Source organism: Lissotriton vulgaris, chromosome 5, assembly GCF_964263255.1.
Source record: "Lissotriton vulgaris chromosome 5, aLisVul1.2, whole genome shotgun sequence".
Taxonomy (NCBI): domain Eukaryota; kingdom Metazoa; phylum Chordata; class Amphibia; order Caudata; family Salamandridae; genus Lissotriton; species Lissotriton vulgaris.
In genome coordinates this window covers 242,832,881-242,849,499 of record NC_141693.1, presented here as the reverse complement: position 1 = coordinate 242,849,499, position 16,619 = coordinate 242,832,881, and the positions used below count along the sequence as shown (strand labels likewise).

The window sequence follows — 16,619 nt, the reverse complement described above, 5'->3', positions numbered from 1 at the left end:
AGCAGTTATCCTATTCAATTCCTTGTATGGGATTCTTCGTGAGTGGTTAGTCATCAAGGAAGGAAGAAGGTGTGTTAATAAGCCCTGAACATTGCTAGGCCACACACTGAGATACTTTCTCTGTTAGACCCGTCCGAATTCAGGATTGGTGACTCTTCCTCTTTCCGCTTTTTATGCAGTGAATTTTGGGTTCCTTTTTCCTGGCTCAGGTTAAATGCATATTTACAATAAGGGGTGGTGAGGGACAGAGTCTCTGAATTAAGCAGAAAGCTCTCACCCAGTCAAGAGATCAGGGCTAGATCCAACACCGTTTTTTAGCTCACTGCACCATCCCAGTTTCAGAACCTGGCTGTATGCAAATTAGTCTGTTCCTGTCCCAGTGCATGATGGGAACAGGGCAAACCAAACTACAAAAGCCAATTCTTACACTGGGAAGGAAACAAGCTCCCGGGGACCGGTTTCTGGCATTACAGCCGTCTAAGGCCACTATAGGTGTGGCAGGGTATACTCAGACATGAGTCCCTTTCTCACTGCTCCATCAGGATTCAAGCAAGCCGGGCCGAAGAAGGCTGAAATGCCAGAAACCGGTCCCCGGTAGCTTGTCTCCTTTCTGGTGAAGAATTGGCTTGGTAGTTTAGTCTGCCCTGTTCCCATGATGCACTGGGCCAGGGACAGACTGATTTGCATATAGCCAGGTTCTGAGCTGGGATGGGGCAGTGAGATAAATAACGGTGATGGATCAAGCCCTGATCTTTGGACTGGGTAAGAGTGGTCTGTTTAACTCAGACACTCTGTTCATCACCACCCCCTTTTCTAAATCGTTTTTGGCCACTATAGGTGTGGCAGGGTATACTCAGACATGAGTCCCTTTCTCACTGCTCCATCAGGATTCAAGCAAGCCGGGCCGAAGAAGGCTGAAATGCCAGAAACCGGTCCCCGGTAGCTTGTCTCCTTTCTGGTGAAGAATTGGCTTGGTAGTTTAGTCTGCCCTGTTCCCATGATGCACTGGGCCAGGGACAGACTGATTTGCATATAGCCAGGTTCTGAGCTGGGATGGGGCAGTGAGATAAATAACGGTGATGGATCAAGCCCTGATCTTTGGACTGGGTAAGAGTGGTCTGTTTAACTCAGACACTCTGTTCATCACCACCCCCTTTTCTAAATCGTTTTTGGCCACTATAGGTGTGGCAGGGTATACTCAGACATGAGTCCCTTTCTCACTGCTCCATCAGGATTCAAGCAAGCCGGGCCGAAGAAGGCTGAAATGCCAGAAACCGGTCCCCGGTAGCTTGTCTCCTTTCTGGTGAAGAATTGGCTTGGTAGTTTAGTCTGCCCTGTTCCCATGATGCACTGGGCCAGGGACAGACTGATTTGCATATAGCCAGGTTCTGAGCTGGGATGGGGCAGTGAGATAAATAACGGTGATGGATCAAGCCCTGATCTTTGGACTGGGTAAGAGTGGTCTGTTTAACTCAGACACTCTGTTCATCACCACCCCCTTTTCTAAATCGTTTTTGGCCACTATAGGTGTGGCAGGGTATACTCAGACATGAGTCCCTTTCTCACTGCTCCATCAGGATTCAAGCAAGCCGGGCCGAAGAAGGCTGAAATGCCAGAAACCGGTCCCCGGTAGCTTGTCTCCTTTCTGGTGAAGAATTGGCTTGGTAGTTTAGTCTGCCCTGTTCCCATGATGCACTGGGCCAGGGACAGACTGATTTGCATATAGCCAGGTTCTGAGCTGGGATGGGGCAGTGAGATAAATAACGGTGATGGATCAAGCCCTGATCTTTGGACTGGGTAAGAGTGGTCTGTTTAACTCAGACACTCTGTTCATCACCACCCCCTTTTCTAAATCGTTTTTGGCCACTATAGGTGTGGCAGGGTATACTCAGACATGAGTCCCTTTCTCACTGCTCCATCAGGATTCAAGCAAGCCGGGCCGAAGAAGGCTGAAATGCCAGAAACCGGTCCCCGGTAGCTTGTCTCCTTTCTGGTGAAGAATTGGCTTGGTAGTTTAGTCTGCCCTGTTCCCATGATGCACTGGGCCAGGGACAGACTGATTTGCATATAGCCAGGTTCTGAGCTGGGATGGGGCAGTGAGATAAATAACGGTGATGGATCAAGCCCTGATCTTTGGACTGGGTAAGAGTGGTCTGTTTAACTCAGACACTCTGTTCATCACCACCCCCTTTTCTAAATCGTTTTTGGCCACTATAGGTGTGGCAGGGTATACTCAGACATGAGTCCCTTTCTCACTGCTCCATCAGGATTCAAGCAAGCCGGGCCGAAGAAGGCTGAAATGCCAGAAACCGGTCCCCGGTAGCTTGTCTCCTTTCTGGTGAAGAATTGGCTTGGTAGTTTAGTCTGCCCTGTTCCCATGATGCACTGGGCCAGGGACAGACTGATTTGCATATAGCCAGGTTCTGAGCTGGGATGGGGCAGTGAGATAAATAACGGTGATGGATCAAGCCCTGATCTTTGGACTGGGTAAGAGTGGTCTGTTTAACTCAGACACTCTGTTCATCACCACCCCCTTTTCTAAATCGTTTTTGGCCACTATAGGTGTGGCAGGGTATACTCAGACATGAGTCCCTTTCTCACTGCTCCATCAGGATTCAAGCAAGCCGGGCCGAAGAAGGCTGAAATGCCAGAAACCGGTCCCCGGTAGCTTGTCTCCTTTCTGGTGAAGAATTGGCTTGGTAGTTTAGTCTGCCCTGTTCCCATGATGCACTGGGCCAGGGACAGACTGATTTGCATATAGCCAGGTTCTGAGCTGGGATGGGGCAGTGAGATAAATAACGGTGATGGATCAAGCCCTGATCTTTGGACTGGGTAAGAGTGGTCTGTTTAACTCAGACACTCTGTTCATCACCACCCCCTTTTCTAAATCGTTTTTGGCCACTATAGGTGTGGCAGGGTATACTCAGACATGAGTCCCTTTCTCACTGCTCCATCAGGATTCAAGCAAGCCGGGCCGAAGAAGGCTGAAATGCCAGAAACCGGTCCCCGGTAGCTTGTCTCCTTTCTGGTGAAGAATTGGCTTGGTAGTTTAGTCTGCCCTGTTCCCATGATGCACTGGGCCAGGGACAGACTGATTTGCATATAGCCAGGTTCTGAGCTGGGATGGGGCAGTGAGATAAATAACAGTGATGGATCAAGCCCTGATCTTTGGACTGGGTAAGAGTGGTCTGTTTAACTCAGACACTCTGTTCATCACCACCCCCTTTTCTAAATCGTTTTTGGCCACTATAGGTGTGGCAGGGTATACTCAGACATGAGTCCCTTTCTCACTGCTCCATCAGGATTCAAGCAAGCCGGGCCGAAGAAGGCTGAAATGCCAGAAACCGGTCCCCGGTAGCTTGTCTCCTTTCTGGTGAAGAATTGGCTTGGTAGTTTAGTCTGCCCTGTTCCCATGATGCACTGGGCCAGGGACAGACTGATTTGCATATAGCCAGGTTCTGAGCTGGGATGGGGCAGTGAGATAAATAACGGTGATGGATCAAGCCCTGATCTTTGGACTGGGTAAGAGTGGTCTGTTTAACTCAGACACTCTGTTCATCACCACCCCCTTTTCTAAATCGTTTTTGGCCACTATAGGTGTGGCAGGGTATACTCAGACATGAGTCCCTTTCTCACTGCTCCATCAGGATTCAAGCAAGCCGGGCCGAAGAAGGCTGAAATGCCAGAAACCGGTCCCCGGTAGCTTGTCTCCTTTCTGGTGAAGAATTGGCTTGGTAGTTTAGTCTGCCCTGTTCCCATGATGCACTGGGCCAGGGACAGACTGATTTGCATATAGCCAGGTTCTGAGCTGGGATGGGGCAGTGAGATAAATAACGGTGATGGATCAAGCCCTGATCTTTGGACTGGGTAAGAGTGGTCTGTTTAACTCAGACACTCTGTTCATCACCACCCCCTTTTCTAAATCGTTTTTGGCCACTATAGGTGTGGCAGGGTATACTCAGACATGAGTCCCTTTCTCACTGCTCCATCAGGATTCAAGCAAGCCGGGCCGAAGAAGGCTGAAATGCCAGAAACCGGTCCCCGGTAGCTTGTCTCCTTTCTGGTGAAGAATTGGCTTGGTAGTTTAGTCTGCCCTGTTCCCATGATGCACTGGGCCAGGGACAGACTGATTTGCATATAGCCAGGTTCTGAGCTGGGATGGGGCAGTGAGATAAATAACGGTGATGGATCAAGCCCTGATCTTTGGACTGGGTAAGAGTGGTCTGTTTAACTCAGACACTCTGTTCATCACCACCCCCTTTTCTAAATCGTTTTTGGCCACTATAGGTGTGGCAGGGTATACTCAGACATGAGTCCCTTTCTCACTGCTCCATCAGGATTCAAGCAAGCCGGGCCGAAGAAGGCTGAAATGCCAGAAACCGGTCCCCGGTAGCTTGTCTCCTTTCTGGTGAAGAATTGGCTTGGTAGTTTAGTCTGCCCTGTTCCCATGATGCACTGGGCCAGGGACAGACTGATTTGCATATAGCCAGGTTCTGAGCTGGGATGGGGCAGTGAGATAAATAACGGTGATGGATCAAGCCCTGATCTTTGGACTGGGTAAGAGTGGTCTGTTTAACTCAGACACTCTGTTCATCACCACCCCCTTTTCTAAATCGTTTTTGGCCACTATAGGTGTGGCAGGGTATACTCAGACATGAGTCCCTTTCTCACTGCTCCATCAGGATTCAAGCAAGCCGGGCCGAAGAAGGCTGAAATGCCAGAAACCGGTCCCCGGTAGCTTGTCTCCTTTCTGGTGAAGAATTGGCTTGGTAGTTTAGTCTGCCCTGTTCCCATGATGCACTGGGCCAGGGACAGACTGATTTGCATATAGCCAGGTTCTGAGCTGGGATGGGGCAGTGAGATAAATAACGGTGATGGATCAAGCCCTGATCTTTGGACTGGGTAAGAGTGGTCTGTTTAACTCAGACACTCTGTTCATCACCACCCCCTTTTCTAAATCGTTTTTGGCCACTATAGGTGTGGCAGGGTATACTCAGACATGAGTCCCTTTCTCACTGCTCCATCAGGATTCAAGCAAGCCGGGCCGAAGAAGGCTGAAATGCCAGAAACCGGTCCCCGGTAGCTTGTCTCCTTTCTGGTGAAGAATTGGCTTGGTAGTTTAGTCTGCCCTGTTCCCATGATGCACTGGGCCAGGGACAGACTGATTTGCATATAGCCAGGTTCTGAGCTGGGATGGGGCAGTGAGATAAATAACGGTGATGGATCAAGCCCTGATCTTTGGACTGGGTAAGAGTGGTCTGTTTAACTCAGACACTCTGTTCATCACCACCCCCCTTTTCTAAATCGTTTTTGGCCACTATAGGTGTGGCAGGGTATACTCAGACATGAGTCCCTTTCTCACTGCTCCATCAGGATTCAAGCAAGCCGGGCCGAAAAAGGCTGAAATGCCAGAAACCGGTCCCCGGTAGCTTGTCTCCTTTCTGGTGAAGAATTGGCTTGGTAGTTTAGTCTGCCCTGTTCCCATGATGCACTGGGCCAGGGACAGACTGATTTGCATATAGCCAGGTTCTGAGCTGGGATGGGGCAGTGAGATAAATAACGGTGATGGATCAAGCCCTGATCTTTGGACTGGGTAAGAGTGGTCTGTTTAACTCAGACACTCTGTTCATCACCACCCCCCTTTTCTAAATCGTTTTTGGCCACTATAGGTGTGGCAGGGTATACTCAGACATGAGTCCCTTTCTCACTGCTCCATCAGGATTCAAGCAAGCCGGGCCGAAGAAGGCTGAAATGCCAGAAACCGGTCCCCGGTAGCTTGTCTCCTTTCTGGTGAAGAATTGGCTTGGTAGTTTAGTCTGCCCTGTTCCCATGATGCACTGGGCCAGGGACAGACTGATTTGCATATAGCCAGGTTCTGAGCTGGGATGGGGCAGTGAGATAAATAACGGTGATGGATCAAGCCCTGATCTTTGGACTGGGTAAGAGTGGTCTGTTTAACTCAGACACTCTGTTCATCACCACCCCCTTTTCTAAATCGTTTTTGGCCACTATAGGTGTGGCAGGGTATACTCAGACATGAGTCCCTTTCTCACTGCTCCATCAGGATTCAAGCAAGCCGGGCCGAAGAAGGCTGAAATGCCAGAAACCGGTCCCCGGTAGCTTGTCTCCTTTCTGGTGAAGAATTGGCTTGGTAGTTTAGTCTGCCCTGTTCCCATGATGCACTGGGCCAGGGACAGACTGATTTGCATATAGCCAGGTTCTGAGCTGGGATGGGGCAGTGAGATAAATAACGGTGATGGATCAAGCCCTGATCTTTGGACTGGGTAAGAGTGGTCTGTTTAACTCAGACACTCTGTTCATCACCACCCCCTTTTCTAAATCGTTTTTGGCCACTATAGGTGTGGCAGGGTATACTCAGACATGAGTCCCTTTCTCACTGCTCCATCAGGATTCAAGCAAGCCGGGCCGAAGAAGGCTGAAATGCCAGAAACCGGTCCCCGGTAGCTTGTCTCCTTTCTGGTGAAGAATTGGCTTGGTAGTTTAGTCTGCCCTGTTCCCATGATGCACTGGGCCAGGGACAGACTGATTTGCATATAGCCAGGTTCTGAGCTGGGATGGGGCAGTGAGATAAATAACGGTGATGGATCAAGCCCTGATCTTTGGACTGGGTAAGAGTGGTCTGTTTAACTCAGACACTCTGTTCATCACCACCCCCTTTTCTAAATCGTTTTTGGCCACTATAGGTGTGGCAGGGTATACTCAGACATGAGTCCCTTTCTCACTGCTCCATCAGGATTCAAGCAAGCCGGGCCGAAGAAGGCTGAAATGCCAGAAACCGGTCCCCGGTAGCTTGTCTCCTTTCTGGTGAAGAATTGGCTTGGTAGTTTAGTCTGCGCTGTTCCCATGATGCACTGGGCCAGGGACAGACTGATTTGCATATAGCCAGGTTCTGAGCTGGGATGGGGCAGTGAGATAAATAACGGTGATGGATCAAGCCCTGATCTTTGGACTGGGTAAGAGTGGTCTGTTTAACTCAGACACTCTGTTCATCACCACCCCCTTTTCTAAATCGTTTTTGGCCACTATAGGTGTGGCAGGGTATACTCAGACATGAGTCCCTTTCTCACTGCTCCATCAGGATTCAAGCAAGCCGGGCCGAAGAAGGCTGAAATGCCAGAAACCGGTCCCCGGTAGCTTGTCTCCTTTCTGGTGAAGAATTGGCTTGGTAGTTTAGTCTGCCCTGTTCCCATGATGCACTGGGCCAGGGACAGACTGATTTGCATATAGCCAGGTTCTGAGCTGGGATGGGGCAGTGAGATAAATAACGGTGATGGATCAAGCCCTGATCTTTGGACTGGGTAAGAGTGGTCTGTTTAACTCAGACACTCTGTTCATCACCACCCCCTTTTCTAAATCGTTTTTGGCCACTATAGGTGTGGCAGGGTATACTCAGACATGAGTCCCTTTCTCACTGCTCCATCAGGATTCAAGCAAGCCGGGCCGAAGAAGGCTGAAATGCCAGAAACCGGTCCCCGGTAGCTTGTCTCCTTTCTGGTGAAGAATTGGCTTGGTAGTTTAGTCTGCCCTGTTCCCATGATGCACTGGGCCAGGGACAGACTGATTTGCATATAGCCAGGTTCTGAGCTGGGATGGGGCAGTGAGATAAATAACGGTGATGGATCAAGCCCTGATCTTTGGACTGGGTAAGAGTGGTCTGTTTAACTCAGACACTCTGTTCATCACCACCCCCCTTTTCTAAATCAGGTTAAATGCATGCACGATCAGAATCTGTTCCCTCTTGGTTGCTGAACTGTACAATATATTTTATTTCTGGCAGGTGGACTGGGGATATTGGTTTTGGCATTTAGTAGACACATACTTTCCCCATTGCAATATTAATCTGTTTTTAGGTCCCGCTGGAGTAGCATCCGAAGGATGCGTCCAGCTAGAGACGTATAGCCGTCCGTCTCAGGGGAATTAGGGACAGGAGGGTGGCACACGCTTCTGCTGCTGGATTTGCCTGCATGAACGCGCACGTCTGCTCCGTCCACATTCTCAGCAACATGCGTGCGCATACACACACACACAGACACTCGCTCGCTCACACCCCCCCCCCCCCACAGTCATCGGCCTCTTTTAAACACACACACACGCATACACACAGACTCCAAGACACATACACACACGCACGCTCACACACATACAGAGCCCCCCGCCACCGCACGCGCACACACACATATGCCCCCCGCCCTCGCAGCTCAGCAAAGGCCCCCACTCACCGGTACTAGTCTCCATGCGAGGGCTCGTTGCAGGCGGCGGCGGTCTCTTCCTTCGGTGCGGGGCTCTCTCACCTCACGGGAGCTCCGCTAGCGCCAGCCGCCCTTCTCCTCCGTCCCAGTGCTGGGTAGGCTCCCGCCTGGGCTTCGCTCTAGTGTTTAACTCACTTCCTCCTCTTCTGTGATTGGTCAATACTTGAAAGAAGGCTGGACAGTCACGCGTCTTCTCCCTGGAGATCACGCATGCGCGCTGAAAGCTGTGAAATGATCGTCGGCGCGGGTTGAAAGTGAGAATCTAACTTTTGCGCGGCCTCGGCGCGAGTGGAGGTGGCTGAGCTCGAGGCACTTCTGAATCCCGTCAGAGAGTAGCGCGCCCGCTCAGTCTACTCTCGCCCCTAGAATTAGTGTGAACGCCAGCCCCGCCTGATATTTGTGGGGGTGGCTGTCTCCTAGAATCGGGCGGAAAACCAGTGAACGCCTTCGGTGCCTGGGGTACGCGGGCGAAGAAGAGGACCCCGAGAAGATGGCGAGTAAAGAAAGTAAGCGCCACGCAACCTCGGGGTTTGGGAAGAACACAGCGGCCTGTACTGTGACGTCATAGCACACCGGGTCCGGAGCACTCCTAACCCGTTATGACGTCGTCACACTGCAGCATGTTCCGGAGCTCCAAATAAATGCTCACTCTATAGCCCCTTGAGTACCTCTAAAGGGCAGGGTGCTGTTTTGAGTGTGGTAGGCTGGCGAGAAATGGCACGAAAAATGCCAGGCGGCAAACCCGCCGAGCGTGTGCACTTTTATGTATGCGAGATCTGAAAGGGTTTGGAGGTATTTGCGTGGACTCCATGATACCTTTTCGGATTATAACATGGCCTTGTGATTAAATATAAGTTAATTGTGCAATTTGGGGGATATGAAGAAAACTGACGTGTATAGAACCATAACATGGTAGTTGTTTCTTGATTTAGTAAGTAGTACCATTCTCCTCTCGACTAATCTCGCTGTCTGGTCCACGCACCTAACATGAATATGCTCCCCTCCCTTTAGTTCACCCTTTGCCGACTACCCCAGTCCACTGATTTCGTTGCACTGGTTTCTGCACCTCCCGTCTACTTTGCCGAATTATGACACTAAGGAATATCAGGCTCGGTGGCACTGCCTTCTCTGTCGGGCTGCCAGACTCCGTAGTCCCTTCACCCTTCAGATTGAACAAAATATCTAATCTTTGATGTGGATTGAAAGCGTACTCGCTTCTCAGTGCGTTATAATAATATCGATGGTTTATCTTGGAGACGCTTCACAGCGCTGCGTGGCAGTAAGCACACTGATGTCAATTGCTATCCAGTCTAGTTAAGCAGAATGAGCTTTGTGTATGAACTCAGGCAGAATTGTTTCTCAGGTTGCCCCTGAAAAGTCCATATAATTTCTTCACCGATCCGTGGCTCCACTGGTGGTTGCTTAGTTTTGCCTAGCTTACCTAGTATCGAAAGGCATATGCAGGCTATGTTCCTTGAATTTGATTTGAATTTTAATTTAACTTGATAATTGATTGTTATGGTTTGTGTTCTTTTATTGCCTTTACTAGTCTCTCTGTGGAGTGACATGTTTATCCCTATTTTCAGGGCAAGCAAAGCCGAAGCTGTCTGGTTGCAAATGACCAGTTGTAAACTAACCAAGAAATTACATTGGACTTAAATCCCACCCATTGGTTGGCTTTGTCACTCATTTGCTTGCTCTTTTTTTCAATGGCTTGCCTTGTACAACTTGTTTGTCTCTCCCTGGAGTATAGCCTCATTTCGTACCCTTCCACTGTTCACTTTTAGGGAGATACTTTTATTGCTTAAACAAAAAAATTGAGGTAATGGCATGAACGTGTCGTGGTACTGCTGGCAGTCCTACCATTCAAGTTCACACGTGTGAAAATGTACGCTTGTGCATACAAAATGACCCAGGCGGTTTTCTTTTATTTATCGTTTCGAGATCGTGAACGCTCATTGAAGCTGTACATTTTTGAGTGAAAGCTTTTTAATTGGAAAACTGAATAGCTAGCAGCAAATGACAGGTGGCACACTGTTGGGTGGGGTGATGCATCAGAAGAGATGGACAGAGCAAGTCGAGGAGGAATGATGGTAGCATGAGTCTCGGGTGGGAGAAACGGGGGAACTGGTTGAGGAGGAAGCAGCACAGCGTGCGAGGGCTGCGGGTACAGGTAGGGGTGGGAGAGGATGGGCAGAACTGCAGATGCTGTGCAGTATGGCAAAAATGATAAGTGGTACCGAAGCTATCATTTTTTTTATTGGAGTGAGCAAATGCTGTTATTCGCATGCATAGCTCCAAAAGGAGTTATCTTTTTTTAAGCACTGTGTGTGAGTGGGAGCAACAGGGAGAGGGTATGGGGAAAAAGCATTACTCGAGGGAGAAGCGCACATGAGCGACCATAACCCTGAGGAGGCTATGGAAAAGTATACAGGCGAGTGAGCAACACTTGGCTAGGCAGGGGGCGGAAGGGGTACAAAATAGAGAGAGCTGGAAAATACAAGCCTTCAATCAGTTCCTAGCAGTGATAGGATAAAAGCCAGCCAGCCAGCCAGAGACAATGAAGAAAGTATGCTACAGGGGTAGACAAACACGAGGGTCCTGGTGTGACAAAAAAAGCCATGCAATAAGAAGCAAGCACATGAGTGATGGGATAGGCAATCCATACTTAGCAATGGGTGAGCTGTATGCCTCTCTGAGCTCTAAGCCCACAATAGTTTTTTTTTTTAACCAGGTTTGCTGCCTTTTTAGGCTCAACCTAAAAAGAAGGAAAGCTATTGAGTAATAAGCAAGCAAATGAGTGAGAAGGAAGATAACCAGTGATGAGTAATGAGCAATACGTTTTTAGTTTGGCCCACAAGAGGCTTTTGTCTACTGTAAGCTAAAATGTGAGGTGGGACCACATGATCACCTTCCCAATGCCTGTCACAAAATCCTCCCTGCTGTCATTGCTACCAAACCTGTGAATCTGTTTTGTCCTGGTATTTAGTTTTTGCTCGGGGCAAAGCATTGAGAACCAGTATGATCATCTTTAAATGTGGTTGCGCCTAATTCATCCAAATGGCTAAACAGCAACTGGCCCTTTTGACAACAGCTGAAAGTACTGCCTATACCTACAAAGGGACAAAATTCATAGAAAATAGTACTCAAAGGAGACTATCCTGCTGGTAAAAATGAATCCGAAAAAATGGGATCCACCGTGTCAAGGCAGGAGACCCATTTACTTACATTGACGCACAGGAAAAACTGGAATTATACAGCATAACTTCATTTTCAGCTGTATTTATTTATAAAGTCTTATATAGCGCAAACATGACCCAGTCCCAGAGAGTATCGGAGCGCTTTACAAATAATCAGGGACAAAAGAAAGGGAGACAAGTAGGGCAAAACATCAACATTCGAGATACAGGTGTTGGTAAGAATCCACGCATCGCCCTTCCAGCGCATGTTTTAGACACCGCACCACAGTGCGGGAGAAGTGTCTGTGCACTGCCCCTGTGTGGCTGAAGAAATTGACGCACAGCATGTCCTTGGGCCGAAGAGACACTGCATGCCAAGTTAGTGCACCTGTCTCCAAATTCTAAGACCACCACCCTGACTCTCCGGCGCAGGCCCTGCTCTGCAGCTGGAAAAAAACGGGACCTTACCTGTCTGCGGCTGCAGAGAACGACGCATTTCCTTGATTTTCTCATTCACCACACCTGTGCGCCAAATCTGCTTGGCAGTAAGGAACCGACGCATCACCTCCCTTGGAGCAAAGACCGGATGCATTTGTGCGTAAAGAACTGACGCATAACCTTCCCTGCGCCTGTTTTGCTTGCAAGTTTTGACACATTCCAGGGGCCTTATTTATGAAGGCCTTGCGCCGCCACTGCGTCACTTTTTCCCATTTTAAAAGTAACGCACCGGCGGCGCAAAGCCTTCATAAATAAGGCCCCAGGTACTTTGCATAAAAAGTGACGCGTCCACAGTTCTCTATGGCCAGAACTGTTTTTGCCTTTAGAAAACCATATTTAGTAGTGTATGTTTGGATTTTTGGCGTTTTGGTCGTGTTTTGTGTAGGTAAAAATGTATTTTTCTAAACTTGTGTGGTGTCCATTCGTGGTGTTTTTACTGTGTTACTGTTGGTTAGATACAAATGCTTTACACATTGCCTCTGCAGTTTAGCTTGACTGCTCTGTGCCCAGCTACCAGATGTTGAGCACAGGAAAACGTATGTGTGTACTTTATTAATCCTGACTAGAAGGCAGGGCCCCTACTCTGACAGGGCGTGTACCACTGCCGACTAGGGACACCCATTTCTAACAGTATCGAATGGTCTTCTGAGCTGCCTTGGCCCGGAGCAATGACTGGAATCACTCACAGCAAAAGCCTTGCAAGGTACCCGACACTGTCAGAAGTTTGCAGTCCCTTCTCATCCTGTAAAATAAAACGACTTTGCTCCCAACAGTATACTTCCTACACAAGGTCAGTGGGGCCAATATGTTTATGGTAGAATCTACAGACTAATGTCGAGGCACAGATAAGAAGTAGCAAGTGCCCATAGCTGAACACTTATTGGTACCGTTCCGTCTTATTAAATATTGTAAGGTTCCATGAAAAAGATTGAGAATTACAAGAGTCAGCAGCCAAAAATTCAGGATGGCCATCAATCCAGAGACCGAGTTGAGTATTAAAGTGATCCGAAACAATCAAGTTGTGCTTGTAGAGCGCAGTTAATCACCCAAGAGAGTATCCAGGCGCTATGCTGTAGTTAGTCGAAAAGCCTGGTCTTGAGTTAGTTCCTGAAGTGGGTCAGCTAGGGTGCGGAGGTGGTGGATGTTCCATGCTTTGGTGGCGAGGTGGGAGGATTGTCCTTCGGAACGACAGCAGTGATGCGTGGTATGTGGGTGAGGTGAGCAGAGATTCCTGGGAGGTCGGTGGAAATACCGGCAGTGGTTCAAGTAGATGGGTCCTTGTTTGTGGAGGGCTTTGTAGGCAGGGGTCAGAAGCTTGAATGAGCATCTCTTCTGGACAGGGAGCCAGTGGACGTCCTTCAGGTACTGGGTGATGTGGGTCCTCTTCGGAAGGTTGAGAATCAGTCTCGTAGCAACATTCTGGATAGTCTGGAGTGTTTGCAGGAGTTTGGTGGTGGTGCCTGCATAGAGTGCGTTGCCATAGTCCAGTCGGCTGGTGTTGAGGGCCTGCATCAGTTTTCCTGTGTTGATGGGGGTCACTGGAAGGAGGCTGAGGAGACACCATTGACCTGATGTTTCGTAGAGTTTCCTGTCCAGGAGGATGCAGAGGCTGGTTGCGTGCATGATCTTTTGACGTGGCGCTGGTGGCGTTTTGACCGAGGTCCGCCTGCCACCAGGAGCCCTTCCAGTGGGCAGCGTGTCTTCAGAAGATCAGAACCTCAGTTTTGTCTGCGTAGAGCTTCAGACAGTTGTCCTTCATCCAGGCTCAGACGTTCTTCATGCAGTGGTGGAAGTTGGCCTTCATCCAGGGGGCTCTGCTGAGAGTGAAAGGACAAGCCGGATGTGGTCGGCGTAGGAGATGTTGTTGTAGTGAGATCGGACTATGTTTGCGAGTGGTGTCACTTAGATGTTGAAGAGGATAGGGATGAGCCTTGGGGTATGTACTCCTCAGATGATGTGCTTGGGCTGTGAGGTGAAGGGAGGCGAACATTCTGCGTGTGCCCCGTGAGAAAGGAAGCCATCCAGCTGAGCGCATGGTCTGTGATTCCAATCTGGCATAGTCTGCCGTAGATTGTGTGAAAGTGTTGAAGGCTGCATAGAGGTCAAGCAGGATCAGAGCGGTTGATAGTCGCTCAAGGCTGTCTTGATTTAAAGGCTTCAATTGAGAGACCTGGGATAAGACACATGGTGATTCCATACTCATTTATGCATTGTGATTGTCCAGCTGACAAAAATACAATATGGGGATATTGAAATGTTCCAGCGCTTCCAATAAAGGACTAAAACTGTGTGCTTTCCTTTTTCCTTGGCTTAATGAAAAAAGCATTTGCAATACAATAGGTCTCGCATTATTAAAGTTTGAGCTATTGGCATTTTAAATAATGCAACACCAATAGCTCAAACTTTAATAATGCGAGACCTATTGCATTGCAAATGCTTGTTTACTTTTATGATAGAGTGGGAACCTGGACAAACCGACCAGGCTCCTTCCAAATCTGCATTTTCAGTGATGATGATGATGATTCAGATTTTAACTGACCTTTGCCTTGTGAAAATAATGAAACCATAACAAGAAGCAAACGTGTGACTGGTTTTTGGATTGTTGTCCTTTTATTTGTTATGCAAATTACACAGAAAGTTTGTCTTAAACTCTGTTATTTGTTTTGCTTTTAGGTCTACCTTAGAAGCTGGACTTTATTCAAGTAGTATCCAATCCCTGCTTTGGCAATGAACGCTTCAGACAATAACACTGAGTGCCAGCCACAGAAGATACACATTTTCATCCCAGTTTTCCTAAGCTTTGTTTTTTTCTGTGGTTTTATACTAAACTGCATCAGTGTGTGGATATTTTGGTTTCGCATAAAGCAATGGAACTCAACCACTATCCTCCAGTTCAACTTGGCCATCTCCGATGCCATCATAACACCGGCCGCACCTCTTATCATTATCTACTCCTTGACTGACGACTGGACCTTTGGTACATTCCTCTGCCAGTTCAAGGTTTTCCTCCTGAGTACTCACATGTATGGAAGCATATACTTTCTTACCCTCATCAGCCTACACCGATACTTCACGGTTGTCCACAATGTGAAGCGATCAGTCTTAACCAGAAACTCATTCATTAAAAAAGTTTCACTTGTAGTATGGGGATGCCTCCTTTTCCAAGGATTACCATTTTTTATTATATTGAAAACAACGGAAATACAAGATACTACTAAATGTTTGAGCTTCCACCAAACTGAGATGGCTGTGTTATACTTTATGTGGAACTGGGTCATCATATTTTCTGGACTCCTTATTCCCTTTGGGATCACCATCATTTGTTACACATTATTGGGCAGATTCATATTAAAAATGAACCCAATGAATACAGTGACCAAAGTAATGAAATCAAAATCCATCCAAACCATAAGTGTATCTTTAGTTATATTTATCATTTGTTATGTACCGGTGCATATTACAAGGACAATAGGAGTCACAATTAAGCTGTTTTTTCCAACACATTGTGGACTATTAGAGCGGGTGGAAGTTGCTTATTACATAACCTGGATGTTATCAGGAACCAATTGCTGTCTGGATCCCATTTTGTACTGTTTTGCTTCGGACAAGTTTTATTCCCTCTTTAAGGACTCATTTTATTTCTTGCCATGCCTGAGATGGTTTTTTTCCAAAGGGACCAGGAATCAGAGACACCACTTCCAACCAGGAGAAACAGGTTCTGGAGCCGCGTCTGGGGACTCCCAGCTTGGACCCATCACAGTAGGAACTACTGTTACAGACGTGTCAACGTCAGGCTCTGGGAATGGCGAGGCACCGCAAATTGAAAACTCATTGATGAACTGATGGAGAGCCCATCTAAGGACATTGGGTTGTCAACATGAAGACCACTGTCTGACAGTCTTCCATCCAATTCTAGTCACTGGCGATTTTCTTCATTGTAAATAAATGGACTTATTCATGCTATTGACTAATATATGGCAATAATATAGATACACAGCTATTATGTAATAAAGTAAATCTGTCATTTGTAAGAGGAGCATAACTTGTGGTAGCTTCTCAAAGAATAATGAACATCTTTTTCATTAACAGATACATCCCTTTTCTTAAGCAGTCTAGAATTGATCTATTTTGCAGCACTCTCTACAGGTGAAAATGAATCATTTAAACTCATTCCAAAGTTTACAGTATGATAACAAGTCCACACGAATAGCCGTTTTGATTCCATCACGATTACAGCCACTGTAGTGGTCTCGCCAAAGATATCCTTAATATAGTGAGATGAATGCATATTACAAACTGGGCAAATATCAGAGCAATATGAAAGGTGATTGAAAAGTAGCATGGTCATAGCTGTCATTTCCATTTCTCTATATTTTGGGAGAATCTTCCATCCCACTGTCCCCACTAGCATCTTTTGATTTTAATGGCTATTCTGACAATGCTGAAAGCACCTTTGTCACAGCGGAGAACCCATTCTCATGTCTTTCACCTACATTTGCTAGTGATTGATGATCCCAATATATTTCATTTGGTTTCATTATATTTAGATTGGCCTCAGTGTACAATACATGGTAAGAAACAACACATAACTGACATGAAGCATATATATATATATATATATATATATATATATATATATATATATATATATATATATATATATATATATATA

At 47.4% G+C, this 16,619-nt stretch overlaps 1 protein-coding gene across 1 annotated transcript in view; it reads left to right on the top strand.

The window, feature by feature from the left end:
* LOC147710588 (lysophosphatidic acid receptor 6-like) overlaps positions 1–15,999 on the top strand; it is a 32,620-nt gene extending 16,621 nt beyond the window's left edge. The window contains exon 2 of the mRNA XM_086921267.1: positions 14,621–15,999. Within this exon, the coding sequence (XP_086777393.1) occupies positions 14,675–15,790 (1,116 nt within the window). The 5' untranslated portion in view covers positions 14,621–14,674 and the 3' untranslated portion in view covers positions 15,791–15,999. The remainder of the gene's footprint in view (positions 1–14,620) is intronic.
* Positions 16,000–16,619: the final 620 nt, after the last annotated feature.